Source organism: Bombina bombina, chromosome 6 (genome assembly GCF_027579735.1).
Source record: "Bombina bombina isolate aBomBom1 chromosome 6, aBomBom1.pri, whole genome shotgun sequence".
NCBI classification, from domain to species: domain Eukaryota; kingdom Metazoa; phylum Chordata; class Amphibia; order Anura; family Bombinatoridae; genus Bombina; species Bombina bombina.
This window is the reverse complement of record NC_069504.1, coordinates 377,183,619-377,199,715: the sequence shown is the minus strand read 5'-3', so window position 1 is coordinate 377,199,715 and position 16,097 is coordinate 377,183,619. Positions and strand designations below refer to the sequence as shown.

The following is a 16,097-nucleotide window of genomic DNA, read 5'->3' as shown; positions in this document are numbered from 1 at the left end:
AAGGTGAAACCAATTTTATTCATCTCTTGTCTGTTAGAGACAGAGTCATGGACACTGAATCTATCTGGAAACCTAAAAAGGTGACCCTTGTCTGAGGGATCAAGGAACTTTTTGGTAAATTGATCCTCCAACCATGTCTTTGAAGACACAACAGTAGTTGATTTGTGTGAGATTCGGCAGAATGTAAAGACTGAGCTAGTACCAAGATATCATCCAAATAAGGAAACACCGCAATACCCTGTTCTCTGATTACAGAGAGTAGGGTACCGAGAACCTTTGAAAAAATTCTTGGAGCTGTCACTAGGCCAAACAGAAGAGTGACAAATTGGTAATGCTTGTCTAGAAAAGAGAATCTCAGAAATCGATAGTGGTCTGGATGAATCGGAAGATTCAATGAAGATATGCATCCTGTAAGTCTATCGTGGACATATAATGACTTTGCTGAACAAAAGGCAGAATAGTCTTTATAGTCACCATTTTGAAAGTTGGCACTCTTACAAAACGATTCAAAATTTTCAGATCCAGAACTGGCCTGAATGAATTTTCTTTTTTTGGGACAATGAATAGATTTGAATAAAACCCCAGACCCTGTTCCTGAAACGGAACTGGTTTGATTACCCCTGAAAGCTCTAGATCTTAAACACACTTCAGAAAAGCCTGAGCCTTCACTGGATTTGCTGGAACGTGTGAGAGAAAAAATCTTCTCACAGGAGGTCTTACTCTGAAACCTATTTGATACCCTTGAGAGACAATACTTTTGGATTTTGGACAGAATCTGCCCAAAATGTTTTGGAAAAATTTTAATCTGCCCCCCACCAGCTGAGCTGGAATGAGGGCCGCACCTTCATGCGGACTTGGGGGCTGGCTTTGGTTTCTTAAAAGGCTTGAATTTATTCCAACTTGGAGAAGGTTTCCATTTGGAACCAGATTCTTTGGGGGAAGGATTGGCTTTCTGTTCCTTATTCTGACGAAAAGAACGAAAACGATTAGAAGCTTTAGATTTACCCTTAGATCTTTTATCCTGAGGTAAAAAAACTAGCTTCCCCCCAGTGACAGTTGAAATAATTAAATCCAACTGAGAACCAAATAAATTGTTACCTTGGAAAGAAAGAGATAGTAATCTAGATTTAAATACCATGTCAGCATTCCAATATTTGAGCCACAAAGCTCTTCTAGCTAAAATAGCTAAAGACATAGCTTTAACATCAATATTGATGATATCAAAAATAGCATTACAGATAAAATGATTAGCATATTGAAGCAAGCGAACAATGCTATACAAATCAGAATCTGTTTCCTGTTGCGCTAAGCTTTCCAACCAAAAAGTTGATACAGCTGCAACATCATCCATGGATATAGCAGGCCTAAAAATGTAGCCAGAAAATAAATAAGCTTTCCTTAGATAAGATTCAAGTTTCCTATCTAAAGGGTGCTTAAAAGAAGTACCATCTTCAATAGGAATAGTAGTACGTTTGGCAAGAGTAGAAATAGCCCCATCAATTTTGGGGATTTTTTCCCAAAACCCCAATCTAACTGCTGGCAAAGGATACAACTTTTTAAACCTAGAAGGACTAAAAGAAGTACCAGGCCTATTCCATTCCTTTGAAATCATATCAGAAATAGCATTAGGAACTGGAAAAACCACTGGAGTAACCACAGGAGGTTTATAAACAGAATTTAACTGTTTACTAGTTTTAGTATCAAGAGGTCTAGTTTCCTCAATATCCAAAGTAATCAACACCTCTTTTAACAAGGAACGAATATACTCCATCTTAAAGAGATAAGTAGATTTGTCTTTGTCAATATCTGAGGTAGGATCTTCTGAACCAGATAGATCCTCATCAGAGGAGGATAATTCAGTATGTTGTCGGTCATTTGAAATTTCATCAACCTTATGAAAAGTTTTAAAAGACCTTTTACGTTTATTAGAAGGCAGAATAGCAGACAAAGCTTTCTGAATCGCATTAGCAATAAAATCTTTTATATTCACAGGAATATCATGTACAATAGATGTTGAAGGAACAAAAAGCATTGTACTAGTACTGATGGATACATTCTCTGCATGTAAAACTTATCATGACAACTGTTACATACTACAGCTGGAGATATAATCTCCGCTAACTTACAACAGATACATTTAGCTTTGGTAGAACTGTTATCAGGCAGCAGGGTTCCAACAGTGGTTTCTGAGACAGGATCAGATTGAGACATCTTGCAAATGTAAGAGAAAAAAACAACATATAAAGCAAAATTATCAATTTCATTATATGGCAGTTTCAGGAATGGGAAAAAATGCAAACAGCATAACCCTCTGAGCATAAAAAAAAAGGCAAGAGGCATATAGGAAGTCGGGTTTAAATAATTAAATTATATGACGCACAACGCAAAATGAAATTTTTTGGCGCTAACAACATCCGGAAATGCTGCAACTCGCGTCATGGCAGACTCAACCTTGTGCAAGGAAACCTGGTGTCAACTAAGACGCCGGAAATTACGAATTTGTGTCACCGTACGTACCTTCGCGGCAAAAAAGAATGACGCAATAAATATCAGCATTTTGAGACCTTGCAAGCCTAATTTTGCCCACGAAAATTAATGGAAAAGCAGTCAATTTGAAGAAAAGACTATACCCCAGGTAAGAAAAATAACTTCCTAAATATGTTTCCCAATTTTGAAACTTATAGTCTGCAAAAGGAAATATACATAAACCTGACTCATGGCAAATATAAGTACAATACATATATTTAAAACTTTATATTAATACATAAAGTGCCAAACCATAGCTGAGAGTGTCTTAAGTAATGAAAACATAGTTACCGAAAGACACCCATCCACATATAGCAGATAGCCAAACCAGTACTGAAACGGTTATCAGTAGAGGTAATGGAATATGAGAGTATATCGTCGATCTGAAAAGGGAGGTAGGAGATGAATCTCTACGACCGATAACAGAGAACCTTTGAAAAGAATTCCTGTGAGGAAAACCATAGAATCAATAGGTGATACTCTCTTCACATCCCTCTAACAAACACTGTACTCTGAGAGGAATCGGGCTTCAAAATGCTGAGAAGAGCATATCAACGTAGAAATCTTAGCACAAACTTACTTCACCACCTCCATAGGGAGGCAAAGTCTGTAAAACTGAATTGTGGGTGTGGTGAGGTGTGTATTTAAAGGCATTTTGAGGTTTGGGAAACTTTGCCCCTCCTGGTAGGATTGTATATCCCATACGTCACTAGCTCGACTCTTGCCAATTACATGAAAGAAATTGTATATCTGGTTCAAGAATACAATTTTGGACACTCTGCTTTAATTTAAATTAACCCTGCGTATTCCTTAAATAATTACTCAGTGCAGTAGAATTACATAATTAACAAGTGCATAATAAAAAGACAATTTGGTAAAACCTATTCTAAATTTCATATAAGCATAAGATTTTTTTCTGACAAATGTATTTTTTCTCCCATTTTCCGCCCCCTCGTATCATGTGACAGACATCAGCCAATCACAGACTAGTATACGTATACCCTGTGAGCTTGTGCACATTCTCAGTAGGATTTTGTTCCCCAGAAAGTGTGCATATAAAAAGACTGTAAATTGGAAAGTGTCTTCAAACTGCATGCTCTAACTGAATAATAAAAGTTTATTTTGACTGGAGTGTCCCTTTAATATAAGTTTGATTCAGAAAGTCAAAAGTTTGCAACCTCCCAAAACACCTGTAGGGCACTTGATTCCTATATATACCTATAATGTAAATTGCCATACCCTTCTACCATCACCATTTTGAATGCAACTTAAACACTTCCTAGCTGATTCTGGCTCACTATATGGAGTACAAGCTATTCTAATAGAGGCACTTTAAAATGTTAAGTGCACAATGAGGGATATTTTGTTGCATTTCCCTGCATGCAGTTAATGATGTTAACATATAATATTCCATTGAGAGGTTTATCTAAATCCTATAATATTAGCTCTCACATGTTACATTTTTTTTAAAAAAAATGCATAACACTTTGTTAACTTGAGTTATTTACTCACTGTAGAGCTATTTGTATTTATAGTAAATATATTGCTTTGTACGTTTAATAATGTGCTTGCAAAGACTTGTCCGCTATGTTTTAATGCTGATCTAAAGAAAACAGTGCATATCTATACATTTCTTAGCACGAAGACTGTAATTTGTTGTGTTCCTTATTAAAAATAAGTATTGAGAACTGGTCTCGTTATTGCCTTATGCCACTTGAGGTTAACAGAACATTTCCAGAAGACTGCAGACCTTTTACCTATGTTTCACCTCCTTTTGCGTCTGCATTTAGATATGTTTCTAACCAGTTGAATCTGCCGCTCCACAAGTCCTCTGTGAACTCTACTGGAAGAGGGAGAAGGACTACATTATCCACAATGCCGTTGAGTTATTTGATCATAGGATTAGAGTCTGTAATTGTCTTAAAATACACAAGACTACAGGTCACCTCCATGTGTTTTTTTTTAATTGTTTTAATACAGCAGTGTTTTTAATGTGAGGCCTTAGTAGTGTGCAGCTGTTTTTCTGTAGTTTAGATATATTTCTACCTGCTTGGAACGTATTTCTGCAACTTGATTGGTATTGCACAGATAAAGAAAGAAGTCTGTAACCCTATTACTGTTACTGAATCTTCTTCCCTCTAACTTCCATTAGGGTAACCTGCAACCAGTTTGTATCCCAACTTGCAGAGCCCTAAACATAAATGTTTTTCATTGGTTAGATCCCAGAGGTCTATAAATGGCGGCCTTGTTCTGTGAGGGTCTTCTGTGTGTAAGGGATTGTCCCTGTTCTTTGCTGTTTTGTTTGATTTTCACACCGGCTTGTAGTGTGCATTTGCCATACTTAGTGTGCCTCAAGATGCATGTTTGTGGCTTAAAAATGGTTGCAGTTTACTGCAGTTATATCACTGTGTAGTATGTACAGCTTATTCACATTTTTCATTATTTCATAACATTTTTGTTTCTGTCCTGAAAATTGAACTGCAGAAGTTAAGTTACATTTATTACATTTTATTACATTTGTTTGTTTTTTTCTTTTTGTCACTCAAATAGTGCTACTGATGAGTCCCTTTCAGCTCTGGAATTATTTCCTTCTCTCTTGCTGCATGTGTAATGCAGACGTGTATAACTATTGCTAGTATTTTTGGCTCTTTGTTGAAGTTCATCTTTTCTTTCGTAGATTATGTCCCATAAACTAGAGGATTAAGGTGCTTCAGAAGTACCTTTGGGGGAATTTTGCCCTGTGTGCAAAGAGTAGTTTAGTGGTGAAACACATTGTATGGTAAACAATACTCATGTGGAAGATTTTATTTTGTTTAATCAGTCCACCGTTGCAGAATCTAAGCTAATATTGCCACAAAAACAAATAGACTTAGGTTCTTTCCTATCTCTTTTGTTTCCTATAGGTGTTCAGACACTGGCAGACATTGCTTTTTTATGACTCATTAGTTACCATTAGTATAAGAAGGTGAAAAGTTGTGTCTATACCTCAGGATGTCAAACATACCAAGCATTTGCTTTAATTAACTCTTATCATTTGATCTTAAGAGTGATATTAAAACCATTAGCCCTTTACTTAAATGGTTTATTGCTAATACTAAAGGGTACAGAGGTTTTCATCAGACCTTATGTCCGACAAATGGGACTAGACCAGACAATTGGATTTATTATTTTTCCAGACTCAAACATTACACTTTTGACCATATATGATTTGCAAAAGTGTGAACATGTGCCTAAGTTAAATTGAGATACATTTAAGCATATGATTAGCTCTTCTAAAGGATCCTCTAGATAGACAAGCTGAATTTGCTTTAAGGCGGAATTAGCAATGGCATTAAAAACAACTACACAAGTTAAGGCCAATTATACTTGTTTTTTTAAGCCATTCCTATGTATTCCCTTCCTATCGGGGCAGGTTTACGTCCTTAGGTCTATATTTAATTTATTTCACAGCACCTGAAACCCCTTGGGTAAGCAATGCTATTTCTCATGGTTATTGTAATTACTTTCATCTCCTCAGATGTGCTTTCTTCTCAGATTTTACCGGAATCCATGTAATCTCAGTCATTCTTTACCTGAACCATGTTCTGTGCAGGCTATGTAAGCCTTAATTTAATGTACCTTTTTGTTGATTATGTTTCCTTAAATGGCAATAAGAATGTTTTAAAGTGTACAATGAGGCTATTTTTCTTGCATATGTTCTTTTTTTAATCCAATTATTTAGCCTCTTTGCAAGCTGAAATAGCTAAGAAAGCTTTGTTGCCTCCACTTCCTCAAACCTAGGCATTTTATTTTCTCTGCATTTATGCCTTCATATAGGTTGCTTTGACACTAACCTACCTGTTCCAAATATATGAATATAATACAAGAGTATGAAAGAAACCCAGATTTATATATCGCAAATCAATATATTCAACTACAAATAAAGAAGCAGCTGTCGTACGAGTTAAATCACTCCAGACTGATACACCTGCAGTAACTGACAATCCAATCTCTCATGCAATTTATTGTAAGTTCTTCTTCAATCTTAACTTCCAGCAGCAAATTCTGAATTCCATGCCTGGGAACCTTGTTCATCAACATCTCCTTTAATGGGGCTCATTTATGGATTCCTACACAGAAAGTGCCTAGTTATGTTTGAAGACAATCCTCTTCAGAGTTTCCTAACTAGTCACCCCCATAAATCTTATAAATAATTTCATCATATGAACAGAAAGAGAAGAAAATTTGCAAACCTTCCATAACTCATTCCATCCATCAATTAAACTAAAAATTAACTTTTCAAAGCATAGTGTTAGCTTCTTGGACTGCACAATAGCCTTAAACAATTGCAAACTCCATTCTTCCTTCTACAAAAAAACACAGAAAGATGTAGTTACCTTTACAGAACCAGCTTTCATCCCAGTCATACCAAACAAGCCATCATCTATAGACAAACTATCAGATACCATCCGATCTGCTCTGATAATGAGGACCGTGATAAAAATCCAACTGTCTGAATCATTTAGAGAAAAGGGCTATAAGACAAGGACAATAAACAAAAAAATAACATCTGCCCCAAAAACACCACGTGAACAACTACTGCAATACAAAATGAAGGAAAGCACAACACAATCTCCTTTAGTAGTCACATTCAATCTTGTTCTAGAGAACATACGAAAAATCATAAAAGATCTACATCCACTGCTTGAAGAGGATACCACACTTAAAGAAATTTTACCCCAACCCCCAATATTGGTACTTAATCAACCACCTAACCTAAACATAAACTGATCCGTAGTAAACTAGTCACCATACAGAATGACACCAACCATTGCGATAAAGCACTTTGCAAACTGTGCCACCACAGCCAGTCATAATCACAAAATTTAAAATATTATGGGAGAGTACTCATTTATGTCTGCAAATGTGGTATACATGATACAGCGCACAGCATGTGACTTGGGAAGCTGGACAAAAACTGCACCTTGGGTTAAACCTGCTAGACAATCAATTAAACACCACAAAGAAAAAAAATACTACACCCCAGTTGTACACCGTTTCACACAGACTGGTCACTGCATTGGAAACCTCACAATTAAAATACTGAAAGGGAACATTAACTGCTCCCAGGAATGGAAAACATATTTAAACCCAGGGCTGATAGTAGTTTTTTGTCACACTATCAAAGTTTTATATAGTAAGCCCCCTTACATATGTTATTGGCTTGTACACATATGTACATGTTCACATCATTGACTGCCTGTGAATTTTATATATGAATATGTAATTTACATACAGTATATCTCAGCATGCAATTATCTGTTTTAAATGTATCTGGGGTTTGTTTTTGTCATTATCAACCCCCCAGCATTCATTATCATCAGACTGATCTTCTGCTATTTAGGACACCCTACTCCTTCTTTCCCTGATCTTATATTATACCACCTCCTGTCTTTATAGCCCTCGCTTCTTTCACAACATCAGTGTTGCTTCAGACCTGAGATAGAGAGGGAACTCTAGAAAGCTTGTCTTTTACTATATAATGTTAGTCCAATAAAAAGGTATTACTGCATACTGCAATACACTTGTTATTTTAATATTAAACTACTGGACTAATAAGACTACTCTAGTCTCCTTTCCTCTCCAAATATTATCTAGCTTGACTATAAATGGACTTATATATAGGGGAGGAGAAGAAACATAAATACTTATGTGTAGTGTCTGTCCACTGTATGTGGTACAATGCAACATACCTACCAGATCAAATATGAAGGAATTGTTTCTGATATAAATCTGTTTAATCTGATTATCTGCTTTAACAAGAAGTGGTTTGTGTTACCCCAGAACATAGTTCACACTGTCAAGACATCTTTCAATAAAGAGTTTTATATGGGAAACAAACCAGCCAAACTGCCAGCAGATGCTAGCTCACTGACAGTACAGGATGGCGAACAGATTCCCTGCTTGGAATCCTTATCCACATGCACCTTCTTAAATGGGGCTAATAATATGGATCCCAACACAGAAGCACGTGTCTTATACCTGGTCTGTTATTCTAAAGTCATGTTTTGAGACAATCTTCTTTCTCCTTTTCTCTCATAAAAAGAATCTAGCTTGACTATAAATTAACTTATATACTGGGGAGGAGAAGGAACCTAAAGACTTCTGTGAAGTGTCTGTCCACTGTATATGGTATAATGTAATATATCCACCAGAACAAGTATAAAGGAATTGATTATCGTATGTATAAATCTGATTATCTGTTTTAACAAGAAGTGTTTTGTGTTTATGTAGAACATAATCCACAATGTCAAGACATCTTTCAATAAAGAGTTTGATATGGTGTACAAGCAAAAGGAGCAAGAAATTTCTCGAGTGAAAGAAAGAAACCAGAGGATCCAGGAAATCATGACAGAGCTAAATATACAAGAAAAAATATTTCAACCAACATTTACAGAAAATGAAAAACCAGAGAGAGATCTAACTGTAGAAGATTATGAGGTATTTAACAGAGTTGTGTGTGTGTGTGATTCAGTTGGCCATGTACACAGATGAACTATTATATATATATATATATATATATATAAAACATAGACATCTCATTTGTTTGTATATTGATAACAAGTCCAAAGGGAGTAAAAAGTAATTAATAACTCACCTATGTTATTCAGTTCAGCTTTTTGATAAAATGACACGTAACAATGATAACCTTTGATAAATAGACTGGACAGAGAAAAGTATATAAAGTTGACACTTTAGTGGTATAAAGATTAGCATTCAAAATGTCAGTCTCAGAAAAGATGGGTAAGTAGAATAACCTGCAAATATAGTATTAGCATTTTGAGACTCCAGTCTTGGAAAAGATAGGAAGTAAAATATCCAGCCATGAAATGCAAGAAGACAGAAGAAATGTACACTACTTTTATCAGCCATTTACCCCAACTGGACTGAGTTTTATTATTGTATGGTCAGTTAACAGGCTAAAAAAAAAAGTCCCTTTCAGCCTATCAGATCTTGAAACATATGGTAAAATATGCTATAAATACCCCATTTAAGCTAATTTAAAACTGTTTTGGGTTGTACCCTATCCCTGCTTTAATATGTAGTGAGAATTTTAAAATAATATAGTCAACATGTAGACAGCATGGGATCAGGCTAGGGCCTGATGATGTATAGCTCTTCGCTCAGGTGATAAGATATAAAATGATCCTCCAATACTTTCAGATCCCTAGTAAAATTCTTCAAAGGCAGATTTTGCTATACTTCTCAAGGGGGGGTTCCCTGCATTTCTGTATGTGAAGGAGAGACAAGCCCAGTACAATATAGCACTACATGATATGACAGATTTGTTGCATTACACTTTGTGCTTTGCATTTTATATTACTTTATACTTTAAACTATGTTTTATTACATTTAAACTTTGCACTTTCTATATTGTATTTTATTTTGTATACAGCAGTGTATTTACGATTGTGATTTTACAAATTCTGATTATGCTTTTATAGTTTCTGTGTACCTTTAACAAATTAGAATCATACATTATATGTTTATGTGTATCTTTTACAAAGTAAATTGCACTTTGTATTTCTTCTATTTAAAATAAAATTTAAAAACTGACAGTTTCAGTTTCCCAGAGAACTTTTCTATGGACACGGTAAGAAAATATTCTTTAGTTTGGAGAGAAATTATAGCACAGGGGCTGAATTCACTGAATTCTGTAATAAAAAATGCGGAACCCCGAAGTCCCAGAGAGAAGAGAAGGTGCCTTATATAGAAAGTAATGAGGCTTTCTGGGATACATAATTTGACAGGGGAGAGAGAATGTAACTAGAGAACACCTGGGGCTGATATATTGGCCCCAAGTTATCAAGGCCTGTCGGTCCTGATCCGACAGTGCGGATCAGGTCCGACAGACCTCATTGAATACGGCGAGCAATACGCTCGCCGTATTCAGCATTGCACCAGCAGCTCACAAGAGCTGCTGGTGCAATGCCGCCCCCTGCAGACTCACGGCCAATCGGCCGCCAGCAGGGGGGTGTCAATCAACCCAATCGTACTCGATCGGGTTGATTTCCGGTGATGTCTGTCCGCCTGCTCAGAGCAGGCGGACAGGTTATGGAGCAGCGGTCTTTGTGCACAGGGCATCAAGCTCTATTCGGAGCTTGATAAATATGCCCCAAAGGCTCAGTTTGCATCAATTACAAATTAAACTGAAATGTTTTCACAATTTAACTTGCTTTTGCCTATAGTTTAATATATATTAATTTTCTCTCAGTTAAATAGGTGTATTGTGAATTTTGAGCAAACTTCACCTGCATACACTGGTGAGCTTGCTTAAAATGCTTACATAATTTCACAAGACTTGTGAGAGAGCTTAAGGTGTACCATAGGAACTCCCCTGTTCAGCCCAGGGAACTCCCCTGTTCCTGACACTTTCTGATGCTGTGTTTTATTTTACAATAGAGAAAATACAAATTGAAATGTAAGTTGTAAAAGAAACACAGAAACATTATTATCCTAATTTGTTGAAATAACACAGAAACTTTAAAAACACACAGTACTCAGAATTTATAAAATCACTTCTGGATCTAAATCTAAATTTATTGAAATATTAAATAGAAAGTGCAAAGCTTAAATGTTATAATACTGAAAGGTGCTAGGACCCTATGATCTAAACTTCGCTAGATCAGATGTGGTTTTTCTCACCGACTTGGGCAGGGGCTGCTTTGGTGGCATTATCATAAAATATGGGGCAGTCCCAGCGAGTGGCGAGATGCCTCCTATTGAATGTATTAGAGCTCACTGGAAGGGGAAACATTTTGTTCCATGGAGCGAGGTTAGCAGTGAGCAGTGGGCCACTTTAAAAAGTAAATCCTGCAGTTAATATAAATCACATTGTGCTGCTTTTTGCATATAGCATCTTACAGCCGCCTATATTTTAGTATTAATGTGTTTTTTTGTTAGGGTTATAAGTATTCTGAGTGTTTTGATAAAAGCTTGCCACCTGTGAGATCTGTAGTGAGATCTGTAGTGTGACAATTTCATATAAGCCTATGGAATGCCCATTTTCAGCCCATTTTACGAAGAAATAAGAATTCTGCTTTGTATTTTGTACTTATAAGTATGCATTTTTAAGTGCACATCCAGTGTACTTAATTTACAAGTTATGCTGTGCATATTTTCTGTCCGTTTGGGACCAAGGATATTTTTACATTTTTGCAGTGCTTGTGTTTAGCTGTAATTTTTCTCTTACTCATTTACTGTACCCACACATATTATATACCGTTTTTCTCGCCATTAAATGGACTTTCTAAAGATATCATTATTTTCATCATATCTTATAATTTACTATAAAAAAATATAAAATATGAGGAAAAGATGGAAAAAACACACTTTTTCTAACTTTGACCCCCAAAATCTGTTACACATCTACAACCACCAAAAAACATCCATGCTAAATAGTTTCTAAATTTTGTCCTGAGTTTAGAAATACCCAATGTCTACATGTTCTTTGCTTTTTTTGCAAGTTATAAGGCAATAAATACAAGTAGCACAATGCTATTTCCAAACCACTTTTTTCAAAATTAGCGCTAGTTACATTGGGACACTGATATCTTTCAGGAATCCCTGAATATCCCTTGACATGTATATATTTTTGTTTAGAAGACATCTCAAAGTATTGATCTAGGCCCATTTTGGTATATTTTATGCCACCATTTCACCCCTAAATGCAATCAAATAAAAACAATTGTTTCACCAACGTTAGGTTTCTCACTGAAATTATTTACAAACAACTTGTGCAATTATGGCACAAATGGGTGTAAATGATTCTCTGGGATCCCCTTTGTTCAGAAATAGCAGACATATATGGCTTTGGTGTTACTTTTTGGTAATTAGAAGGCCGCTAAATGCCACTGCGCACCACACGTGTATTATGCCCAGCAGTAAAGGGGTTAATTAGGGAGCTTGTAGGGAGCTTGTAGGGTTAATTTTAGCTTTAGTGTAGTGTAGTAGATAACCCCAAGTATTGATCTAGGCCCATTTTGGTATATTTCATGCCACCATTTCACCCCTAAATGCGATAAAAAAAAACAAAAAAACTTATGTTTCACAATTTTAGGTTTCTCACTGAAATTATTTACAAACAACTTGTGCAATTATGGCACAAATGGTTGTAAATGCTTCTCTGGGAACCCCTTTTTTAAAAAATAGCAGACATATATGGCTTTGGCGTTGCTTTTTGGTAATTAGAATGCCGCTAAATGCCGCTGCGCACCACACGTGTATTATGCCCAGCAATGAAGGGGTTAATTAGGGAGCTTGTAGGGTTAATTTTAGCTTTAGTGTAGTAGACAACCCAAAGTATTGAGCTAGGCCCATTTTGGTATATTTCATGCCACCATTTCACCGCCAAATGCAATCAAATAAAAATAACATTCACTTTTTCACAAACTTTTTCACAAATTTTAGGTTTCTCACTGAAATTATTTACAAACAGCTTGTGCAATTATGGCACAAATGGTTGTAAATTCTTCTCTGGGATCCCTTTGTTCAGAAATAGCATACATATATGGCTTTGGCGTTGCTTTTTGGTAATAAGAAGGTCGCTAAATGCTGCTGCGCACCACACGTGAATTGTGCCCAGCAATGAAGGGGTTAATTAGGTAGCTTGTAGGGATCTTACAGGGTTAATTTTAACTTTAGTGTAGAGATCAGCCTCCCACCTGACACATCCCACCCCCTGATCCCTCCCAAACAGCTCTCTTTCCTCCCCCACCCCACAATTGTCCCTGCCATCTTAAGTACTGGCAGAAAGTCTGCCAGTACTAAAATTAAAGTTTATTGTTTTTTTTTTAAAAAACAAAACAAAAAAAAACTTATTCTGTTGTGTAGGATCCCCCCTAGCCCCCAACCTCCCTGATTCCCCCCATACAGCTCTCTAACCCTCCCCCCTCTACCTATTTGCCGCCATATTGGGTACAAGCTGCTGTGTGCCAGTACCCAATTAGCCCCCAAAAATGTGGGGTTTTTTTTTTATTTTTAGAATGTAAAAATTATATTTTCTGTAGTGTAGCTGCCCCCCCCAATACCCTACCCACCCTCCCCCTCCCAGATCCCTTCCCCAGCATGTTTGATGACACCCACCCTCTCCCTCCTTTCCATTGAGTAAAAGCATTACCGGCTAAATGCGGCGCGCGCATGCCGCAATGCCCCCGCCACTAGTATAAATTAAACTTTCATTATTCAGATAGGACTTTTTTCTTTTATCATCAAATGTATTTGCTTTTTTCTCTTGGTATTCTTAGTTTAAACTAAACATAGGTAGACTCATATGCTAATTTCTAAGCTTTTGAGGGCTGCCTCTTATCAAGTGCTTTATAAATCTCTTTTCAACACAAAGAGACAGAAAGTACACGTGGGCCATATAGATAACACTGTGTTCAGGCACAAGGGGTTATTTAAGATTTAGCACAAAACTATGCTAAATTTAAGACAATAGATAATAAACAGTCACAGTCATGTGATCAGGGGGCTGGAAGAAGGTTCCTAGATACAAGGTAATCACAGAGGTAAAAAGTATATTAATATAACTGTGTTGGTTATGCAAAACTGGGGAATGGGTAATAAAGGGATTATCTATCTTTTAAAACAATAACAATTCTCTGGTAGACTGTCCCTTTAATTCACATTTATTCTTATATTATTTATGGTTACAGATAAAAGTAGAAAAAATTCTAACCGCTGAACAGAAAGCAGAAGCAGAACAGCTGGCCAAACAGGAGGAAGAAAAGCGCCTGGCTGCACAAGTAAGAACATAGAATTCTATTTGTGATACAGTGTGAAAAGCAGTGATTTAGGTTTACTTGCATTTGTTTGTGCTAGAGACTATTTCCTGTTACATTTTGAAAGGCAAACTTTGATTATAACAGAACATTTTTCTAAATTTTATATTTAACGTTTCTATTCTATTCAACGTATTAATGTCCTGTTCTTTGTGCATTTAGATGCTTTTGAAGCATCATCTAATGGCATTATAAAGGGGTGCTGGGATATAAAACTCCTTGGGCTAGTGAAGAACCTGGTACAAGTGGTATTTAAAAAAATGTTAACAAGAGACTATTGGCATGCCAGGCATTATTTTATTGTGCTCTATACTTTAAGCAAAGGTAGTGACGAGTTTTTGGAGACTTGATGTAAAGTCTTAATGCTTGGAAATATGCATACTAAAATACAAGCAAAATATATTCGCTAAAGTATTTCACACACACACATATATATATATATATATTAAATGTCAAATAAATATTTATTATTAAAACAAAATGTGTTTACACTTATTTAAATGGATATGGTATATGACAAGGTGCCTAAAAAGTGCTCAAAGGTGTATAAACACTCACACACACAAACACATACACTATATAGCCAAAAGCATGTGGAAACTCCCACTAATTATTGATTACAAGTGATTCAGCCACACCCATTGCTAACAGGTGCACATTGCCAGAAAATCTCTATAGACAAACATTGGCATTACAAGGGGACATACTGAAAAGCACAGTGCTTTAAACATGGCACTGTCATAGGATACCAGCCTTGCCTCAAGTTAGTTTATAAAACTTCTGCCCTATGAGATCTGCGCCAATCAAACATAAGTGATATTATTGTGAGTTGGAAGCATCTAGTAGCAACAATATGGAAATAAAAGTTGGCTGCCGAGTGCTGAAGCATGCAGTGTGTAAAAGTAAACTATCATCACTCACTACAAAGTTTCAAATTGCCTCTGGAAGCAACATCAGCACAAGAACTGTGCATCGGGAGATTCATGAAATGAGTTTCCATGGCCAAGCATCGGCTGGATTGGTGTAAAGCACTCCGCCACTGGACTCTGGAGCAGTGGAAAGAAGTTCTCTGTAGTGACGAATCCTGCTTAACTATTTGTCAGTCTGATGAAAGAATATGGTTGTGCCAGATGCCAGTAGGACAACACCTATTGGAATCCATTGTGCTTACTGTAAAGTTTTGTTGAGGTGGGATAATGATCTGGGCTGTTTTTCAGGGTTTGGGCCAGGCCCCTAAGTTCCAGTGAATGGCCATCTTAATGCTACAGGATACAAGGACATTTTAGACCACTTTGTGGCAACAGTTTGGGGAAGGAAATTACTCACAGTTTGCATGAAATAATTTTTTCAGGTGTCTGATTGGTTGAAACAGACAAGCCTTTATGTGAATAAAATAATTTTTCGCTGTAGTTAAAACTTGTAGATCGAAATTGTAGATGAAGATAACAACTACTGGATGGTAAAGATGCTGAAACCGTTTATCTAAACTGGGTTTGCAGGAGTTTCAGTTGTTGATAAAACTTGGTTCTGTATGTAACGTAGGAGGTGGAAATAAATGTTCATCTGATGAATTGCAAGTATCTTTTGATGTGACTTTAGATGTGACTTTTAGTTGGAAATGAAATTACTCACAGTTTGCATGAAATCATTTTTCCAGGTGTCTGATTGGTTGAAACAGACAAGCCTTTGTGTGAATAAAATAATGTTTCCGCTGTAGTTAAAACTTGTAGATCGAAATTGTAGATGAAG

At 36.4% G+C, this 16,097-nt stretch overlaps 1 protein-coding gene across 1 annotated transcript in view; it reads left to right on the top strand.

Moving 5' to 3' along the window:
• CFAP43 (cilia and flagella associated protein 43) overlaps nucleotides 1-16,097 on the top strand; it is a 491,704-nt gene that overhangs the window by 292,545 nt on the left and 183,062 nt on the right. Inside the window, exons 24-25 of the mRNA XM_053717078.1 lie at nucleotides 8,800-9,006; nucleotides 14,223-14,312. Coding sequence (XP_053573053.1) covers nucleotides 8,800-9,006; nucleotides 14,223-14,312 — 297 coding nt within the window. The remainder of the gene's footprint in view (nucleotides 1-8,799; nucleotides 9,007-14,222; nucleotides 14,313-16,097) is intronic.